This window comes from Anarhichas minor, unplaced genomic scaffold (assembly GCF_050575085.1).
Source record: "Anarhichas minor isolate MPS153535 unplaced genomic scaffold, ASM5057508v1 ptg000010l, whole genome shotgun sequence".
Taxonomy (NCBI): Eukaryota; Metazoa; Chordata; class Actinopteri; order Perciformes; family Anarhichadidae; genus Anarhichas; species Anarhichas minor.
Genome location: NW_027466456.1, coordinates 16,470,018 through 16,487,789, shown reverse-complemented (window position 1 = coordinate 16,487,789; position 17,772 = coordinate 16,470,018). Strand labels below are relative to the sequence as shown.

The 17,772-nt window shown below is 42.2% G+C and overlaps 2 protein-coding genes across 2 annotated transcripts; one reads left to right on the top strand and one right to left on the bottom strand.

The window, feature by feature from the left end:
- Window positions 1-1,005: 1,005 nt before the first annotated feature.
- LOC142946836 (ankyrin repeat and MYND domain-containing protein 1-like) lies at window positions 1,006-12,301 on the bottom strand. Its single transcript, XM_076088413.1, has 21 exons — window positions 11,303-12,301; window positions 10,983-11,129; window positions 9,359-9,553; window positions 8,917-8,961; window positions 8,601-8,830; window positions 7,620-7,836; window positions 7,235-7,396; window positions 7,046-7,119; window positions 6,258-6,843; window positions 6,055-6,173; window positions 5,789-5,960; window positions 5,530-5,670; window positions 5,308-5,415; window positions 4,804-4,911; window positions 4,578-4,700; window positions 4,001-4,102; window positions 3,470-3,635; window positions 3,270-3,351; window positions 2,811-3,116; window positions 2,479-2,609; window positions 1,006-2,295 (listed from the first exon to the last, which is right to left on the bottom strand). The coding sequence occupies exons 1-19, from the start codon at window positions 11,633-11,635 to the stop codon at window positions 2,882-2,884; spliced, it is 3,345 nt and encodes a 1,114-aa protein (XP_075944528.1). The 5' UTR covers window positions 11,636-12,301; the 3' UTR covers window positions 1,006-2,295; window positions 2,479-2,609; window positions 2,811-2,881.
- On the top strand, window positions 10,294-17,433 carry LOC142946838 (uncharacterized). The gene is made up of 4 exons (XM_076088416.1): window positions 10,294-10,567; window positions 11,319-11,569; window positions 15,037-15,233; window positions 15,739-17,433. Exons 3-4 carry the CDS (start codon window positions 15,041-15,043, stop codon window positions 16,968-16,970), a joined length of 1,425 nt encoding a protein of 474 aa, XP_075944531.1. The 5' UTR covers window positions 10,294-10,567; window positions 11,319-11,569; window positions 15,037-15,040; the 3' UTR covers window positions 16,971-17,433.
- Window positions 17,434-17,772: the final 339 nt, after the last annotated feature.

Here is a 17,772-nt window from a genome sequence, read left to right as displayed (position 1 = left end):
AGCCAGTATGCGGGGCTGTGAGGGCAGGGAGGCCAGTGGGTCTCGCTTATAGCCTTGGTAAGCATCCGGCTCCCACAGCTCACCATAGAAGAGCTGATCCAGCTCTTTCCTTCGGCCAGGGGGCAGCGGTAAGTGATCGCCATCGGTTGAGTATCTATCGATGCCGGGGGGAAGGATAAAATCATCTGGCAGCAGATCTCCGTCCGTATCCACCTGAGGAGGATGGTGCATTAATTGATCTGTTTTGGGTTAAGTCACAAAGCTCATATTCATGGATGTTCATTGTAGCTGTACTTTACCACAGAGTCCGCCCTGGCTTCTGGCTGTAGGACACTAGTGGGAGGCTGCTGAGGAGAGGCCAGGAGCAGAGAGCTCAATTAAATATATTTTGCAAATGTATACATGAAAGTGTACATTTTGCATGAAGAAAGTCCCCATGATTTAGGTTTCACTTCCTGGTACAACAATGTTTTGCTTATACAGTGTTGGTGGGCTTGGAAATTAAAAAAAACACACACAAGTGCAATGAGTATTTGTCTTATAGAGACGGTTTGGGGCAATCCAATTCGGAGAGAAGTTTTAGATATTCTTGGCTGGGTCAAACATTGTTGAAGCTGTGATCTCAACTTTTTGTTGTAAAAACAATAAGACCATTTAAAACCAAATATATGTATGAAAATGAAGATGTTTTCACCTGGCATACCTATTCATCTGTGGGTGAGAAAGTGGTCAACCATGTACCTGAGACAGGGAAGCTGTGGTGGCAGCTGGGTCCATGTAGGCAGCATATTCAGGAAAGTTCTTCAGGCTAAAGCCCTCTTCTACAGCGGTACAGAGCCTTAGCAGGCGCCCTCCGAGCCACAGACCCACATCCTTACGCCCATCTGGATAACTAGCCACACCTGGACCAAACCTCTTGTCAGCATGGTACAAACCCTGAGAGGAGGGGAGAGCTTGATTTCTATTTACTGATATTTAAAAAGAAGTTTAAAAAAAACTATCCAAAGCTTAAAGTCATTCATCCATTTTACCTGAAAGGTGGCTCCGTCAGGGAACAGATGTTGTCCATATCCTTCCTTTCTGTTGAGGTAGAACTTGCCAGTGAACTTGTGGCCTGTGGGCCAGCAGTACAGTGCGTCCCCATGCTTGTAGTCTTTGTAGAAAGAGCCCTCATAGAACTACAAGTAGCAGACAGGGAAATAAAATAGTGACTTGCTCTTTATTAAACTTCAAGAAAAACTGACAGGAGACAGTAAAATATGTCATTATGTTTTATGTAAGATATTTTGGGAAAAGGGCCTCTTATGTCATTTTTTGCCTGATTGTCGTGTTCATTTGACATTAACGTTACCTCTCCGTTACTCCAGGTGTACCTCCCTTTACCGTGTTTGAATCCGTTCACACATTCTCCCTCGTATCTGGACCCATCCGGCATCTCATGAACACCGAGCCCTTGTCGTCTCTCCTCCCCGCTTAGGGCTCCTCTGTGACCGTCTCTTCGACTCCCGGTGCCCGGCTCCGCACCTCCGAGCCCCGGTGCTTCCGCAACACCTTTGCCGGTCGACAGCATTTTAACCGGAAGATAACTCACCTGAATCCAGTCGGAGCTAACTTTTCTGTAAGCGCCGGTTGTCATGTCAACAGCATAATGATCTGAGGTAGGGAGGAGGGAGCTCTCACGCATGCGCAAACGAAAGACAAAGGAAGCGTACGAAAAGTTTTTAAAAACTATGATTTTTAGTCTCAGTAATACTATTTTTAGGCTCCATTACTAACCTTAAACTATCCCCTGTCCAACAATTAAAGCAACAAATGGACTTGTTCGTAGACTACTTAAGAACTGTTGGGGTTTTTGTTTTGCTTTAGATATCCAACGTCCTTCAACGTCCTGGTGACATTTTTTTTTTTTTTTTTTTTAATTACAGGTTTTAGAAATTAAGAGATTGTTGTTGAGTAAGTCTCAACAAATAGTCACATTTGTTGAACCAAATTGAACTAAAGGCACAAATGAACCAATTTGTCCCTATTTGGAGATCCTTGACAGAAACAAGGAAGAAAGCATCCCCTTACAGACTGAATGGAGAGCGGGGTAATTAAATAGAAATGGTATAGTGACAAATGAAAGTCCTGGCTATCGTACTGGGTGCTGGGTTCATCAGAGGGGAGCTCCAGCAGGGTATGGATGTCCAGGAACCTGAGGGCATCTTCTTTAAGAAACTGCACCCAGGTGAAGAGCACCACAGCGCCCCCCGTGGCCTGGTAGAGACTGGTGAGCTGAGCACCCAGCGCAGAGAGCTGTGGGAGGTGAGGGCAAAAGGACTGATGTAATCTTTATTGACCCTCTGCAATCTGCAATCTGCATGCATTCATCTCTCTCTCTCTCTCTCTCTCTCTCTCTCTCTGTCTTTGTGATCCTATAGGCAGGTTGTAAACAATAATGTGTTTATTTACCCACATTGCCTGGCTTCTATTGATTACCTGTGTATGTGTCAGCCAGCTGCAGGTGAGGGAGAAGGAGGGAGCGGAGGAGGACGGGTAGTCCTCAGGTAGTTCAAAGGTCAGAAGCAAAGGTGGAAGGAATGATATCTCATACTGCCTCAGGGTTTCACCTTGGGAAAAAAAAAACGATAAGACAACATGACCAAAGTAAGTTCAATATTAAATTCCAAAACATTTCTACATTATTTATCACGCTCTCACACAGCCTGGTGTGGACACTGATGCATAACACTCCTCATGCCAAGCAAAGCTCATCATCCACACGCTTCTGTTCATGTCAATAAGGACATGTCTCTAACAAGCTTATTTACCTTCTTTCAGAGTCACAGTGAAGTCCGCAGGGAGCTCAACAGATACCCGGATTTCTCCGGCAGATTTCGATTCATCCCGGAGGAACTCCTGTTTCACTCCTGTTGTGTGGTTTGTTGGGTTCTAACTGTTGGATGGAGAGGCTCTTATTCCCACCTGTCACCCGGATGCACTCTCCCTTGTGTCTTTCATCCCATGCTTTCAGTTTGCAGGCCCTGGAACAGTAGAAGACCTTGTGGCAGCGACATGCAGTCAGCTTCACGGACCGTGAGCGACCGCATTGATAGCAGAACTTAAACACTGGTTTCCTAAGAAAAGATTGACACAGACGGAAACAGGCTCCTGTAAGATTTGTGTTTCCTTGTTTTGCCTATGGACTTTCAGACAAAACTTTCTTACAAATGGCAGGGACGAGAAAAATAAAAGGGACAAAATGAACATGAATATGTGTTTATGTGTACCTCTGCTTTTCTGTTATGGGTGATAGCCTTACACAGCTGTGGAGGGACCTGTTTGAGGAAAAGGCACCTGCCCCTGTGTTACCTGTTACTCAAATACAGCACACATACATACGCATCGAATGACAGCCAATCAAAAACATAGTCATATTTTTTGCCTTAAAAAATAAATATATATATATATATATATATCTTGTACTGACTCTTCAACGTAAGGCGTTGTTCTCTCTCTAAATTTTCTTTTTCTCTCTGGCCAGCAAGCTGTCTCAGCATATCTCCCATCATGCTCAGCAGCTGGTGCCGTGCTTTGAATGTTTCCCTCTCCCGCATGTTCAGAGCGTGGAAGGGAGTGATGGCAATACGCAAGTCCTATATAGAGTAACATACAACATACAGACAGCTATTCAGGTGAAATCATGCCACGAAGAAATAAGCAATCAAAACAAAGTAATTCAAGCTTTCTCTCTGTGTATGAGTGCAAGTGTATATAATCTTAGTTTAAAATGCCACATAGAGGACTTCATTCAACTCCTTCTGTGTCTACAGGGGCAAAATATTAGAAGAGCATGTCAACAAAATGCAGTCCAGAACAACTCTTCCACTAACGATGAATAAGAACCAAAAGTTGAATCAACAACTCCCTGACACAGTCTCAAGAAAAACGAATGCTTATAATGTTTGCAAACGTATGACAGATTGAAAGGCCTTTTGTAATTCGGTGTTTCTACAGTTACCTGGTTGAAGGAGTAGTGTGCATAGTCGACTGCGGTTCCCACAACATCACCAACCATAACTGGCATCAAGATGTCGGCACCAGCTTTAACTAACATGCCCAACTACATCAAAGACACACAAATACACACAATTTAACTGTATACTGACTCAATACAGAGATTGCTTTTTGCTCCAACTTAAAAACATATTTCTTTGCTTACTCTTTTTCTTATTATTCTTACTTAACTGTAATATTGAGGGATACAATCATTTCAATAATTGTTTTTTAAGCTATATTAACTGTGACTCATTTGAATTCACTAAGAACAAAGTTAAATGTGTTGTTTTAAATGTGTATGTTTCACATTCTCAGTGAAAAATCATCTTTGCACACCTGCATACAGACAAAAACAAGTGATTAAAAAAAACATTGTCAACATGGTCAATTTATTAAGCAGCTTCATTTAGGAAAACTATAAGTCTTTGTACCAAAAGTCAGCTGCTAAATCAATTGACTGCATTTTTCTCTCTACATTTTGCCGATCTAACATCTTTATCTAAATATATATCTATGTGTCTGTGTGCTTGTGTGTGTACCAGCTTCGTTCTGTTGCCACCTAAGTGGTAGTTGAAGTTGGCGATGGCACAGAGGGCGCTGCCCACCCTGCGGCCCAGCGGGATGTTGGGATCTGCGCCTCCGTTCAACAGCTCCTCCACTGCCTGGGGATCAGGTTCAGGACAAAGTTCAGGACAAAGTGATGCTTTGTAGGCTTCTACAGTATACTTCTATGTGTGTGTGTGTGTGTGTGTGTGTGGGGTCTACCAGCTCATTGCCACTTGCTATAGCCAGGGACAGAGGTGAGTGTCCACTCCAGAGGAGGTCTGTGCTGGCCCTGTGGGAGAGCAGGAGGGCTACCACCTTGCTGGCATTCTGCATAAAAAATATACAGAGTACTTTAAATGGAACATAATATTATTGTGAGCAAACCTCATGATTTATGTGATTTTCTGCCTTGCAATAGATGATCTCCTGTAGTTGTTAAAGCTATTAAACGTAATGCTTAGCCAGATTATTACTTTGCATTGTTCACGAAACATTGTAAGTCATGCTATTTAAAGCAAAATGAATAATATACTCACAACAACAAATAGTTTGAGCTCTGCATGTATTTGTGTGTGTAGCATGTATTCTTTGACATTCTGGGTAAATATACTCAACATGATTGGTTAGCATGTCTGCAACATGCTACAGACAGTCAATAGTATGATGTTTCATCAGTGATGGTGTGTAAAGGTGTGAGCGTGTGCTAGTACAGCATGTACTGACCCGGTAGTCACTGTCTCTCTGGCAGGCCATGTGGAGAGCCGTTCGGCCTCCTTCTTTGAGATTTGGGTTCTCATTGGTGCTCACTGATTCCTGGGCCTTCATGAAAATCTGTAAAAAAAAAAAAAAAAAGATCTCCGGCTGAAACCCTTTTCTTATCAGTTTACCCATGACCTTAAATATTACTACTAAGGTTTAAGGCTTAAAGGACGGAAACACGCAGACCGTATCTCCTTCACAGATCTCATTCTGGTCGCATGCTCGTGCGTCTGGGTCAGTGATAGCGTGGAGCAAAAACTCTGTGATTCTGGGACCTGCTGGACCTGGCAGTGCTGCAGCTACATGCAGGGGATAAAGACCTTTTCTCTGCAAAAAAGGATGAGAGGATGAAGGGAACTTGTACTCTGCATGTTTTCTTTGTGGGTAAACAAATGTGTATCGTGTGACATTACTAAAAAAGTTCTAAACAATTTAAAAAATCTACCTCAGGAGGAAGGGGAATGTCAGTGCGAGCTCCACACAGCAGTAGTCTCCTGACGGCCTCATTGTCAGCCGCCATAATGGCTAAAAAGAGAACCGGCATGGGGACCCTGGATGCGTTGGGGTCAGCTCCCCGTTCCAGTAACAGCTTCAGGGTGTTCAAACGAACCCGGTCTCTGGTGAGACAGTCACATCACAAACAAAATCAGTGTAATCAGATCAGAACAAACAGCACAAGACAAGAGAGGATAGAGGGGAAACAGAACTGACTCAATTTTCATGGCAGCCATCTTGCATACAGTCTCCTCTGTGACCTGGATGTCATAGCTCCTGACGGAGCAGGCAGAGTCGAAGGACGTATTTTGGGTCAGTTCTTCGTCTTTGCCCTGCTGCAGACAGAGTTGAGTAGACTACAGTGAGTTCAAAAGAACCTTTTCAAACTAATGATAGAATGGGATCTCTGTGCTTTGTACCTGAACTCTTCCTGCGGCCTCAGCACAACATTCCTTCCGCTGTACGCTGCCCAGTGCATTGTGACCGTCCAACACCTGAATGAAGCGCTGCACACCAGGCACGCCCTCACTTCCTCTCTCCTTTTCATCCTCCTCATGATGATTCCTTACTCTCTTCTCTGCATCTTCCTCTACCTCCTCCCTCACCTCAATATTCTCTTCTTTTGACCCTGTTTCTCTTCTACCACCAGACCCATCTTCCTCTCTCTTCTTAAAGTCTCTTTCCATCTCTTTCACCTCACTTTCTCCATTTCCCCATGTTTGATCACATCTGCTCTCTATCCCTCTTTCCTCCCCTTTGCTCTCATTCTCATCCACCCCTCTGCTCCTCTCTTCTCTCTCTCTAACCTTTCCCTCTCTTCCTGTCTCCTTGCAGTCTCTTTCCTCTCCCTCTTTCTCGTTTCCCTCCTCTTCCTGTTGGTCTCCAGTGTCTGTAGGGGTCTCAGGTTCATTGATGTCAGCCCAACGCTCAGTGATGAGCTCACTGTTAATAATAGACACTTTACTGCTGTGATGTAAGATGTGCTCTGTTAGTTTTTCTGCTGTCCTGAAAATACCAAAAAATAAATATGAAACTTAAATGAATACATTTGCTTGTTTTAGAGACATAACTAATTAAAGGATGGTAACACTGTTGTAGGGAGTGACTATGAAAATGACATTTTCTCTCACTTCCTACTGATCAGAGAGGGGACTCTGGTTGGTGTAGTTGCTTATGGTTGTGTTATTGGTGAGGTGTGTTATTAAACCTGGGTGTGTCTGTGGTGAAGTCCACTCGGCTGATCTGGGGACTGTTCCCGCATGCAGATGGAGACCTCAAACCCTGATGACACATCACAGTGAAAGTTATTTAATTTCATTTGTCTGTACAAAACACAGTTTCATACATGTGAACCGCAGATCAAGAAGTTATGAGGAAACATAAGGTGGAATCTTACTTGAGTTTTGGAGGGTGTCTCAGCCAAAGTGGTGTGCAGAGACTGCAAAGGGTAGTAGAGGACATGACACGCAGCCAGGGCAGACATGCCTTCACAATTCAACTTGTCAACATCGACACCCCGATCCAACAAAAGATGGATTACATCATCATGGCAGTTTACCTGACAGGTACAAGAAACAGAATGAAACCGTCAGAGAGGCAAACATGAGAATAAAACCAAAGAATAAACATTTTAATCTGTTTTTATTCATCTATTTAGTTTTATTGTATTGTATTATATTTAAAAAAAACCATTGTAAAACCTGAATTGGATACCAATCAAACAGCAAACGAGTGGAAAAACCAAATCAAGAAACAACAGGCGAACATATATAAAGAGTTACTGTGGCAGCGATCAGTGCAGTGTGTCCCTGTGAATCTGCCACGTCAGGGTGGACCAAACCGGCCTGGAGGATCTTGGACACTGCCTGCAGTTCCCCTCTGGAAGCGTGCTGGATCAACAACTCTGAACTGACTTCCAAAGGCCCTTTAGGACCAAAACTTTCCCGGTTCAGAGTGAGAACAGCTGCCACATCCCAGCCCACATTTCCAGCCAGTAGTCTGGGAAACCCACACACAAATTATATTAGTAAAAATGCTTATTTCAGCTTATTTACAAAACTGTACATACTTGTACATGATAATGTATGTCTTTTTTTCACTCCTTACTGCTGCCAGCAAAATGTGTTTTTGGTATGTGGTATATGTTCAGGTCTTGCACCATACAGCGAAGACCCCAAGTGTATTTGTCTTAGATGAAAACCAGATGTGCAGGATACCAGGGGCAGAAGGGGGGATGTGTGGAATGAGGAGGCCACATACATTCTCTTACGTTCCGCACATGTCATGCAGCATACAGGGCGGAACAATGAGAGGATGTATGTGGCCTCCTGATTCTACACATTCCCCCTTCTGCCCCTGGTTTCCTGCACATCTGGTTTTCATCTAAGACAACTGCATTTGGGGTCTTCGCTGTATCGTGCAAGGCCTGAAAATATACCACACAGGATACCAGGGGCAGAAGGGGGGATGTGTGGAATGAGGAGGTCACATACATTCTCTTACGTTCCGCCCAGATGTTACATAACATGTATCCTATATAAAGATGAAGCGAGAGCCCTAGAGGGAGGGACTTTCAGATTCGACTTGAGACCTCCGGGCGATCTAGACGTCCGTAATGGCATGTGTTGCTTGTTTGTAATAAACTTTATTATACCAGCAAGAACAGTGTCCACGGAGCATCCTTCCTCATCACTTCAACAGCACTGTCGCATGAAAGATACGACAGGTACAAAACAATTCTTTTTTTTAAATGCATGTCTGACCTGTGTTTGTGCATGTGAGCCAGTATGCGGGGCTGTGAGGGCAGGGAGGCCAGTGGGTCTCGCTTATAGCCTTGGTAAGCATCCGGCTCCCACAGCTCACCATAGAAGAGCTGATCCAGCTCTTTCCTTCGGCCAGGGGGCAGCGGTAAGTGATCGCCATCGGTTGAGTAACTCTCCATGCCGGGGGGAAGGATAAAATCATCTGGCAGCAGATCTCCGTCCGTATCCACCTGAGGAGGATGGTGCATTAATTGATCTGTTTTGGGTTAAGTCACAAAGCTCATATTCATGGATGTTCATTGTAGCTGTACTTTACCACAGAGTCCGCCCTGGCTTCTGGCTGTAGGACACTAGTGGGAGGCTGCTGAGGAGAGGCCAGGAGCAGAGAGCTCAATTAAATATATTTTGCAAATGTATACATGAAAGTGTACATTTTGCATGAAGAAAGTCCCCATGATTTAGGTTTCACTTCCTGGTACAACAATGTTTTGCTTATACAGTGTTGGTGGGCTTGGAAATTAAAAAAAACACACACAAGTGCAATGAGTATTTGTCTTATAGAGACGGTTTGGGGCAATCCAATTCGGAGAGAAGTTTTAGATATTCTTGGCTGGGTCAAACATTGTTGAAGCTGTGATCTCAACTTTTTGTTGTAAAAACAATAAGACCATTTTAAACCAAATATATGTATGAAAATGAAGATGTTTTCACCTGGCATACCTATTCATCTGTGGGTGAGAAAATGGTCAACCATGTACCTGAGACAGGGAAGCTGTGGTGGCAGCTGGGTCCATGTAGGCAGCATATTCAGGAAAGTTCTTCAGGCTAAAGCCCTCTTCTACAGCGGTACAGAGCCTTAGCAGGCGCCCTCCGAGCCACAGACCCACATCCTTACGCCCATCTGGATAACTAGCCACACCTGGACCAAACCTCTTGTCAGCATGGTACAAACCCTGAGAGGAGGGGAGAGCTTGATTTCTATTTACTGATATTTAAAAAGAAGTTTAAAAAAAACTATCCAAAGCTTAACCTTTTGCCTACTAGGCCTATTTTTAGCCCCCTGCTCGAAAATTGCATACTCCTACTCTTTTGAGTAAACTACCCAAACTACAAGGTCTATTTTAATAATTTTGATGGTCTATACAGGTAACACTTGTGAGATGTGTAAATATTGTGTAAATATTGTGTATATGTTACTGGTTAAACACTGCAACACTAATGGCACAGCTCAAGTTGAAAAAGTTTCAGATTCGACTGAAAAAAAGCACTTTCATTGATATTTCTTTGGAATTATTGCAGAATGAATCCTACAAACACTACTGTGTCATAGCAAACAGGGTTGTGGTCTCTCTAAGCTCATTTGACTTAGATTGAGTGAAGCAGGCCAGCATAATAGGAGGTCAGAGAAATGAGCATTCGGCTTGAAATTCTGTACTCACTCATGCTCTATTCTAATTTTATATACTATATAACTATATATTTCACTTTTTTTATCACTCATATTATTCAATACATCCAAATACAGATAATAGGAATCATATTCATATTCATAACATCATCAGAGCCAGTTTTGGCTGTCATCTGTAGGATTTTCTCATTTCATGTGTGTCTGTGGCTGGATCTCAGCCTATCCTCGGTCGATTTCCAAAAACAACCCCTCCTTAGACGCGTCACAGGCTTAGGAAGACTCATGCCAAGTTTGGTGGTGATCGTCAAAAGCTTTCATGCAATAAAGTTGCCAGAAATGACGCGTGTACCCCGGCGGAAATTTCCGGTCGCAGGCAGTCTGACCACTCGCCCAAGCCTGCTTGACCGCTCTTATTCTGGAAACAAGTCGGAAGTCAACAGTATGCAGTTGGCAGCAATGACTACAGCTTTGGAACGGAAATTCGGCGACGTTATTTTCCATATTTTCATAAAACTTGGGCGCATACCTACGATTTGTTTCGGCGAAGTTCAGCATGAAGGTACGTTTGATCACCCACAACTGTTTAGTGCTTCTACGGATCGTAAAACAGAAGGTAGTTACGTGTTCCGCCACGTGTGCTAATGCTATTACATGCTTTGTATGACTGGGTAGCCGTTAGCATGAGGGTACAAACATTGATTTACTGTACTCATAGCGCCGATTTCTGGCCCGGATTTGGTGCTTTTATGCCACGATATTGTTTTACTTATATGAGTAGCCTATAGTTGTCTTTGGAGTGTATAATAAGTGACTTATATGATGTTGTTGTCCACACGTTGCTATTTCATCCAAAAAAAAAAAGTGGCCGTGTCCACACTACTGGCTAACAATCATTCGATTTTCCGCATTTGATTTGAGGTGCTCTGAGCACGGGCGCTCGTAGGCAGAAGGTTAAAGTCATTCATCCATTTTACCTGAAAGGTGGCTCCGTCAGGGAACAGATGTTGTCCATATCCTTCCTTTCTGTTGAGGTAGAACTTGCCAGTGAACTTGTGGCCTGTGGGCCAGCAGTACAGTGCGTCCCCATGCTTGTAGTCTTTGTAGAAAGAGCCCTCATAGAACTACAAGTAGCAGACAGGGAAATAAAATAGTGACTTGCTCTTTATTAAACTTCAAGAAAAACTGACAGGAGACAGTAAAATATGTCATTGTGTTTTATGTAAGAGATTTTGGGAAAAGGGCCTCTTATGTCATTTTTTGCCTGATTGTCGTGTTCATTTGACATTAACGTTACCTCTCCGTTACTCCAGGTGTACCTCCCTTTACCGTGTTTGAATCCGTTCACACATTCTCCCTCGTATCTGGACCCATCCGGCATCTCATGAACACCGAGCCCTTGTCGTCTCTCCTCCCCGCTTAGGGCTCCTCTGTGACCGTCTCTTCGACTCCCGGTGCCCGGCTCCGCACCTCCGAGCCCCGGTGCTTCCGCAACACCTTTGCCGGTCGACAGCATTTTAACCGGAAGATAACTCACCTGAATCCAGTCGGAGCTAACTTTTCTGTAAGCGCCGGTTGTCATGTCAACAGCATAATGATCTGAGGTAGGGAGGAGGGAGCTCTCACGCATGCGCAAACGAAAGACAAAGGAAGCGTACGAAAAGTTTTTAAAAACTATGATTTTTAGTCTCAGTAATACTATTTTTAGGCTCCATTACTAACCTTAAACTATCCCCTGTCCAACAATTAAAGCAACAAATGGACTTGTTCGTAGACTACTTAAGAACTGTTGGGGTTTTTGTTTTGCTTTAGATATCCAACGTCCTTCAACGTCCTGGTGACATTTTTCTTTTTTTTTTTAATTACAGGTTTTAGAAATTAAGAGATTGTTGTTGAGTAAGTCTCAACAAATAGTCACATTTGTTGAACCAAATTGAACTAAAGGCACAAATGAACCAATTTGTCCCTATTTGGAGATCCTTGACAGAAACAAGGAAGAAAGCATCCCCTTACAGACTGAATGGAGAGCGGGGTAATTAAATAGAAATGGTATAGTGACAAATGAAAGTAGGTCATTGTCAGGTCTGACCTAGGTCAGAGCAGGTCTATCCTTGTCCAGTCTAAGTGTTCCTCTATAAAGGGTCGATGAAGCAGGACCACCCCGTGAGTGTGCACGTGTGTTCATATGTCACCTGACACTTTTTCCTGTAACTGACACTGCAAAAGTTGGTTTCAGTCTACGGTATGCTGCTGTAGTTAGGTGGTGGAAAATGACATCAGTTGACATCACATTTATCAATACAGCATTATTAGAGCTGTGTTGAGAACTCATTTGATCATTTATCCTCTAATAAGTCCTAACTCAGATAGTTATGTGTCCTAAAGAAAGTGTAAAGAAAAGTACAAGAAAAAGCTGGTGAATTCAGCTGAATGTTTGGGATGTTTTTTACCTGTGGTAATACATTAATCACGCTCATAGTCCCCAAATCATGTTCCTATATTGTTATTTTGATAAAGCATGTTAAGTACATGATAAGTCATGTGAGAACAGAAAAAGCTGTTCTCACACCCTGAATACTGAACACAGAACTATTAATAGTTTTATTTACTAAACAAACAACATATTCCTTGCTATTATTCTGCTATTAACCTGTTGTGAAATGATTTTGTAACTATGCACCATCAGTGGTGGGCCATCAGGGCCAGCTAAGCCTTCTCTGCTGGCCTAAACAGAATCACAAAGTTATAGCTATTTTATGATTTAATCATTTTTCACAAATACACTACATGGGTTATAATTGTTTTCCCCATTAGCTTATTTTCTCATTGCACAGCTCCTGTCTTCCTCTGTTGCTCTGCTTCCATCCTGCAGCGCTGCTTCCAGCACAGCTTGCTTTAAGTAGAGCTTTTATCCAATCAGATTCAGCCTCTATGTCTCTATGTAAAGAGAGAGGCCCGATGCCCGCTAGAGAGCCTTTGCAGATTAAGTGAATGGGGACGATATTGTTGATTGTCATAGTCTTCAACCACTCAAATCTTTAGTTTGACATGTTGGGCGTATTCTTTGACGTGCCAGTGGCACAGGTAGCCTGCTAAGTGCGCCGTGATTGGTCAGTGGGCCAGTGTGACTTTTGTCAAACAGAAAGCTAGCTAGCAGATCTTAGTGTTTAATAAGAGTTCAGGTTGAAACATATGTAAGAGAAGTTATGACATTTTTAGCGTTTTGATTGGTATAGATTCTTTTTTTTTTTTACCTAGCTTTGTTTTTTTTAACACTCAATCGCTGAAGGAGGAGGAGAAATGGATTTGGTACTGACTTTGTTAACAAAGAAAGGAGGATGGATTTGTCTTTAAGTGAAGGCAGCTGTGGTAAGTCAACTGCTTTTGTTTTTTTACATCTGCAGTAGCGCTACTACTGTGTTCATTTGTCTATCGTGACGTTTTTATGAATAATATGAATGGCTCGTGCTCTAGCGCTGCAGCATTGCTGGGTTGATTTGTTGCTTTGGAGTGTCCAGTAGGCTTCCTGAGCACAATAAACACTTATTTCATACCTTATCATCCACTCTCATCTTCTTTCATCTACTCAGCTTTCTTCAAACTGCAAGCAACATAATACAAATGTTCAATAAAGTTAAACAAACAGGGAAACTCACATATCACGGAAAGTATCTGTATCATGCTGTCATTTGGTCTTTTACTGGGATGTGTGGTTATTTTATTTCTGCTATGCCCAACATCGCCGGCAGAGGGCGCTCTAGGCAGTATACTGAACATCAGTAGCTAACGTAACTAGAGCAGAAGACAGCCGTCAGTACTAATGAGTTAAGTGTAGCCAAAAGAGAAAGCGGCTTCTCAACTGACCTGATGAATGTCCTATATTTACAGGTAAACTGACTTTAAACAGAAACATGTTAGATATAACATCTGTATTCACTTGAGAAGCCTTAGTAACTGTAAAATGCAGATATTTCATTGTAGTCGGTAATACGTTTTTTTCGCGCTTCTATTGTTAAAATGGCGGAGCTAATTGAAATAATTCTGCTGACTACTGCTAATGCTAAAAGACAGTCCGGTTCTATGAGAGCTGAAGTTAGTTATATATAACTATATATATATATATATATATGGATTATGGGAATGTTTATAGCAACGTAGTTAAGGAATGAGCCAGTGTCAGGCTGGAGAGCTAATTACATGTACTGCTGTTTGAATGCTAATCGCTGCTAGCATGCTAACGTATTAGCTTATGTTATTAATACTACATGCTATCCCTCTAAAGCCACGGGTTCAGATGAGAATGTTTTAAGTTATATCTTTGACAAAATAAGAGTTCAGTCAGTATTCACTGTTGATGTTTCTTTATTATCATTTCTGTGAGAAATGTGTGTGAAGTTGGAATCCTGTGATAGCTATTAGCTTGCTATTAGCTGTGTGTGTGTGTGTGTAAAACTTAGAATATTGCTCCTAGCATTTTGATATAGCTCTTTCTTAGACAAGACAAAATGGCTGACAGATAACTTTGTTTCATGTGATTTTATTTTACTCTGCGAGACAGGCAGCGTTTAAGAACTTGCTAATATTGATTGAGAGTGTGTGCGTGTGTGTTTCTAAAGTTCTTAAATGCAGAAAAGAGAGAAGCAGTAATATTGGCGTGTATATATATATTTGTTGACGTCTTTGTGCAGTAGCAGCCACACTGTCAACATTTCTTGCGAAATTTTCTAGTTTTAACTATATTTTATCAATTTTGAATTGTTTCTCTTGTCTGCGCTGCTCGTGGTTCATGTTAAATGTTATTGATGGCTGGTTCTTTAGCTATTTTTGCAACGTTTTCAGCAGAAGTGACACTTCATGCATGGTTTTAGTGTCTTTTTGAAATGTAACGCTGCATTTTTTTGCGCTGCAAATGCTTCTGGCAATGAGTAGTTTGATACAAGTTTACTCTCACTGAAGAAGAAGGTTTTTATTTCAACCTGAATATTTTTGTTGCCTGACTACAGATGACTATATCTGGTTCTGTCCACGCAGGAACATGTCTAAAGTCCAAATGCTGAGATCTTTAGTCAACCAGCGACAAACTGCGGCTGCTGAGGAGATCTTTGTTCTGTTTGAAAGAACCATAGCGGAGTACGAGGAGGAACTTTGTCGTTCAAAAGAGGAGAACGAGCGACAACAGAGGCAACTGCGCGCTGTTTTCATCCCTCAGCTCCGGTTACACAGAGCAGGTTGGTTCACTGTTTATTCTCTCCGCTTCTTTATGACAGAAAATATTTACTCGTTGTTCTCTTTGATAACACCACGTGGATTTTGCAGCTTGTTGAATTCTAAAATGATTCATATGTTCATGGTCACGTCCACGGTTACGTTGTGGCTGCTTCTGAAGGTTCTATCCACTGTTTCTACGGTGGCAGGTTTACGTATATTAGTCGACTATAACTGCCCACATGATCACATCTCAGCCGGACTTTATGGACGATGCAGGTTCTTTGAATACTTCTTAACAATGTTGGGTAGTGCCACACTTTTTTGCCATGTAAACTATCAATGACCTCATTGCTGCTGGTGCGTTGTGTCTTTACATTTTGTGTCGGCATGTCTGTTTGGTAACTGTGCACAGGGAGTGTAAGAGGGAATGATGGCAGGAAAAAAAAGTGTATGCACAGGAGAGTATTTGCTCAGTACTAATATTTCTTTGTAACGTCTCTGTGTGTGTTTACTGTTTTCCTGCAGACGTCCAGCAGCTGTTGGTGGTTCAAGAAGAGGTTCCTCCTGAGCAGCAGGAGTGGCGCTCCAGTCTGGACCAGGAGGACCCAGAGCCCCCACACATTAAAGAGGAACAGGAGGACCTCTGGACCAGTCAGGAGGGAGAGCATCTTCAAGGGCTGGAGGAAGCTGATGTCAAGTTCTCATTCACTCCTGTGAAGACTGAAGATGATGAGGAGGAAGCTCAGTCCTCACAGCTTCATCAAAGACAAACTGAACAGATGGAAACAGATGCTGATGGAGAGGACTGTGGAGGACCAGAACCAGGCAGGAACTCAGATCCAGATAGACATCCAGAACCAGATACTGATGAGAAGACTGGAGACTCTTCTGACACTGATGATTGGAAGGAGACCAGAGAACCTCAGTCAGGTTTAAACTCTGTGAAACCTGATGAAGTCCTTGTCAGTGATTCAAGACGTAGCGCTGGTGAGAAACTATTTAGATGCGCCGAGTGTGGGAAACCATTTGGCCAGCGTGGAAATCTGAATACACACATGAGAACACACACAGGAGAGAAACCTTTCAGCTGCTCAGTTTGTAAGAAATCTTTTAACCAGCGTTCAGCTTTACAGTCACACATGAGAACACACACAGGAGAGAAACCTTTCAGCTGCTCAGTCTGTAAGAAATCTTTTAACCATGGTTCAGCTTTAAAGAGACACATGAGAACACACACAGGAGAGAAACCTTTCAGCTGCTCAGTCTGTAAGAAATCTTTTAACCATGGTTCAGCTTTAAAGAGACACATGAGAACACACACAGGAGAGAAACCTTTCAGCTGCTCAGTCTGTAAGAAATCTTTTAACCGGGGTTCACATTTACAGACACACATGAGAACACACACAGGAGAGAAACCTTTCAGCTGCTCAGTTTGTAAGAAATCTTTTAACCAGGGTTCATCTTTAAAGACACACATGAGAACACACACAGGAGAGAAACCTTTCAGCTGCTCAGTCTGTAAGAAATCTTTTAACCAGGGTTCATCTTTAAAGACACACATGAGAACACACACAGGAGAGATACCTTTCAGCTGCTCAGTCTGTAAGAAATCTTTTAACCAGGGTTCATCTTTAAAGACACACATGAGAACACACACAGGAGAGAAACCTTTCAGCTGCTCAGTCTGTAAGAAATCTTTTAACCGGGGTTCATCTTTAAAGAGACACATGAGAACACACACAGGAGAGAAACCTTAGAGCTGCTCAGTGTGTGATGGAAGATTTCACACGATTACTCATATGAGAGACAACCGGCTTTATTTATTTATTGATCCTCTCACGTAAAGAAAACAAATATAAATGTTCCTCTAAAATGCTTTTCAAGCTACTGTGCATAACCTAATAGGAATTGCAGAACAGAGCTTCAGTTTTGGATAATCTTCTAATGTGCATATATAACCATGTATGATTTTATATTAGCATAGAGGTTGGCTGAAATGTTTTAGTTGCAAGTGATATGTTACATCCCACCAGCACACTGAGTTATAACCACATTTCCCTACTCATTTTAATGTGCTAAACATTTGTAGTCAAGCAACCAGTATTTGCATGTTTCAACAAACCATTTAATGTGTAAAAATATCTCTACCCTGGAGGTGTCTGGTATTCTTCTATTTGTCCTTCATTGCAATTCAAGTCCTATTAAAATGTACTACAGACATCTAGTGTGTCTTTTTATATCTGATTTCATCAGATAAATGAGTGGATATCTGTGCAGAAAAACTAAGTCCTTATCCAGTTTCTTTGTATGCTGAGGTGTGTGGTTACAATACTTGCATTCACACTTCCAAATTAAACTGACTTAACAAGTGAAATTTGCATTTAAATAATATGATGAAGTGACTCAATTAGTTACTTAAATTTAGCAACACAGTTGCTTGGACAAACAAGACATGCATGCAAATAATTCAGACGGGAAAGACGAGTTATGCTGACTGAGCGCAAGAGACACTATTTGTTATGTAGGTGGATGAGCTGACACAAACAAGATGACAGAGGT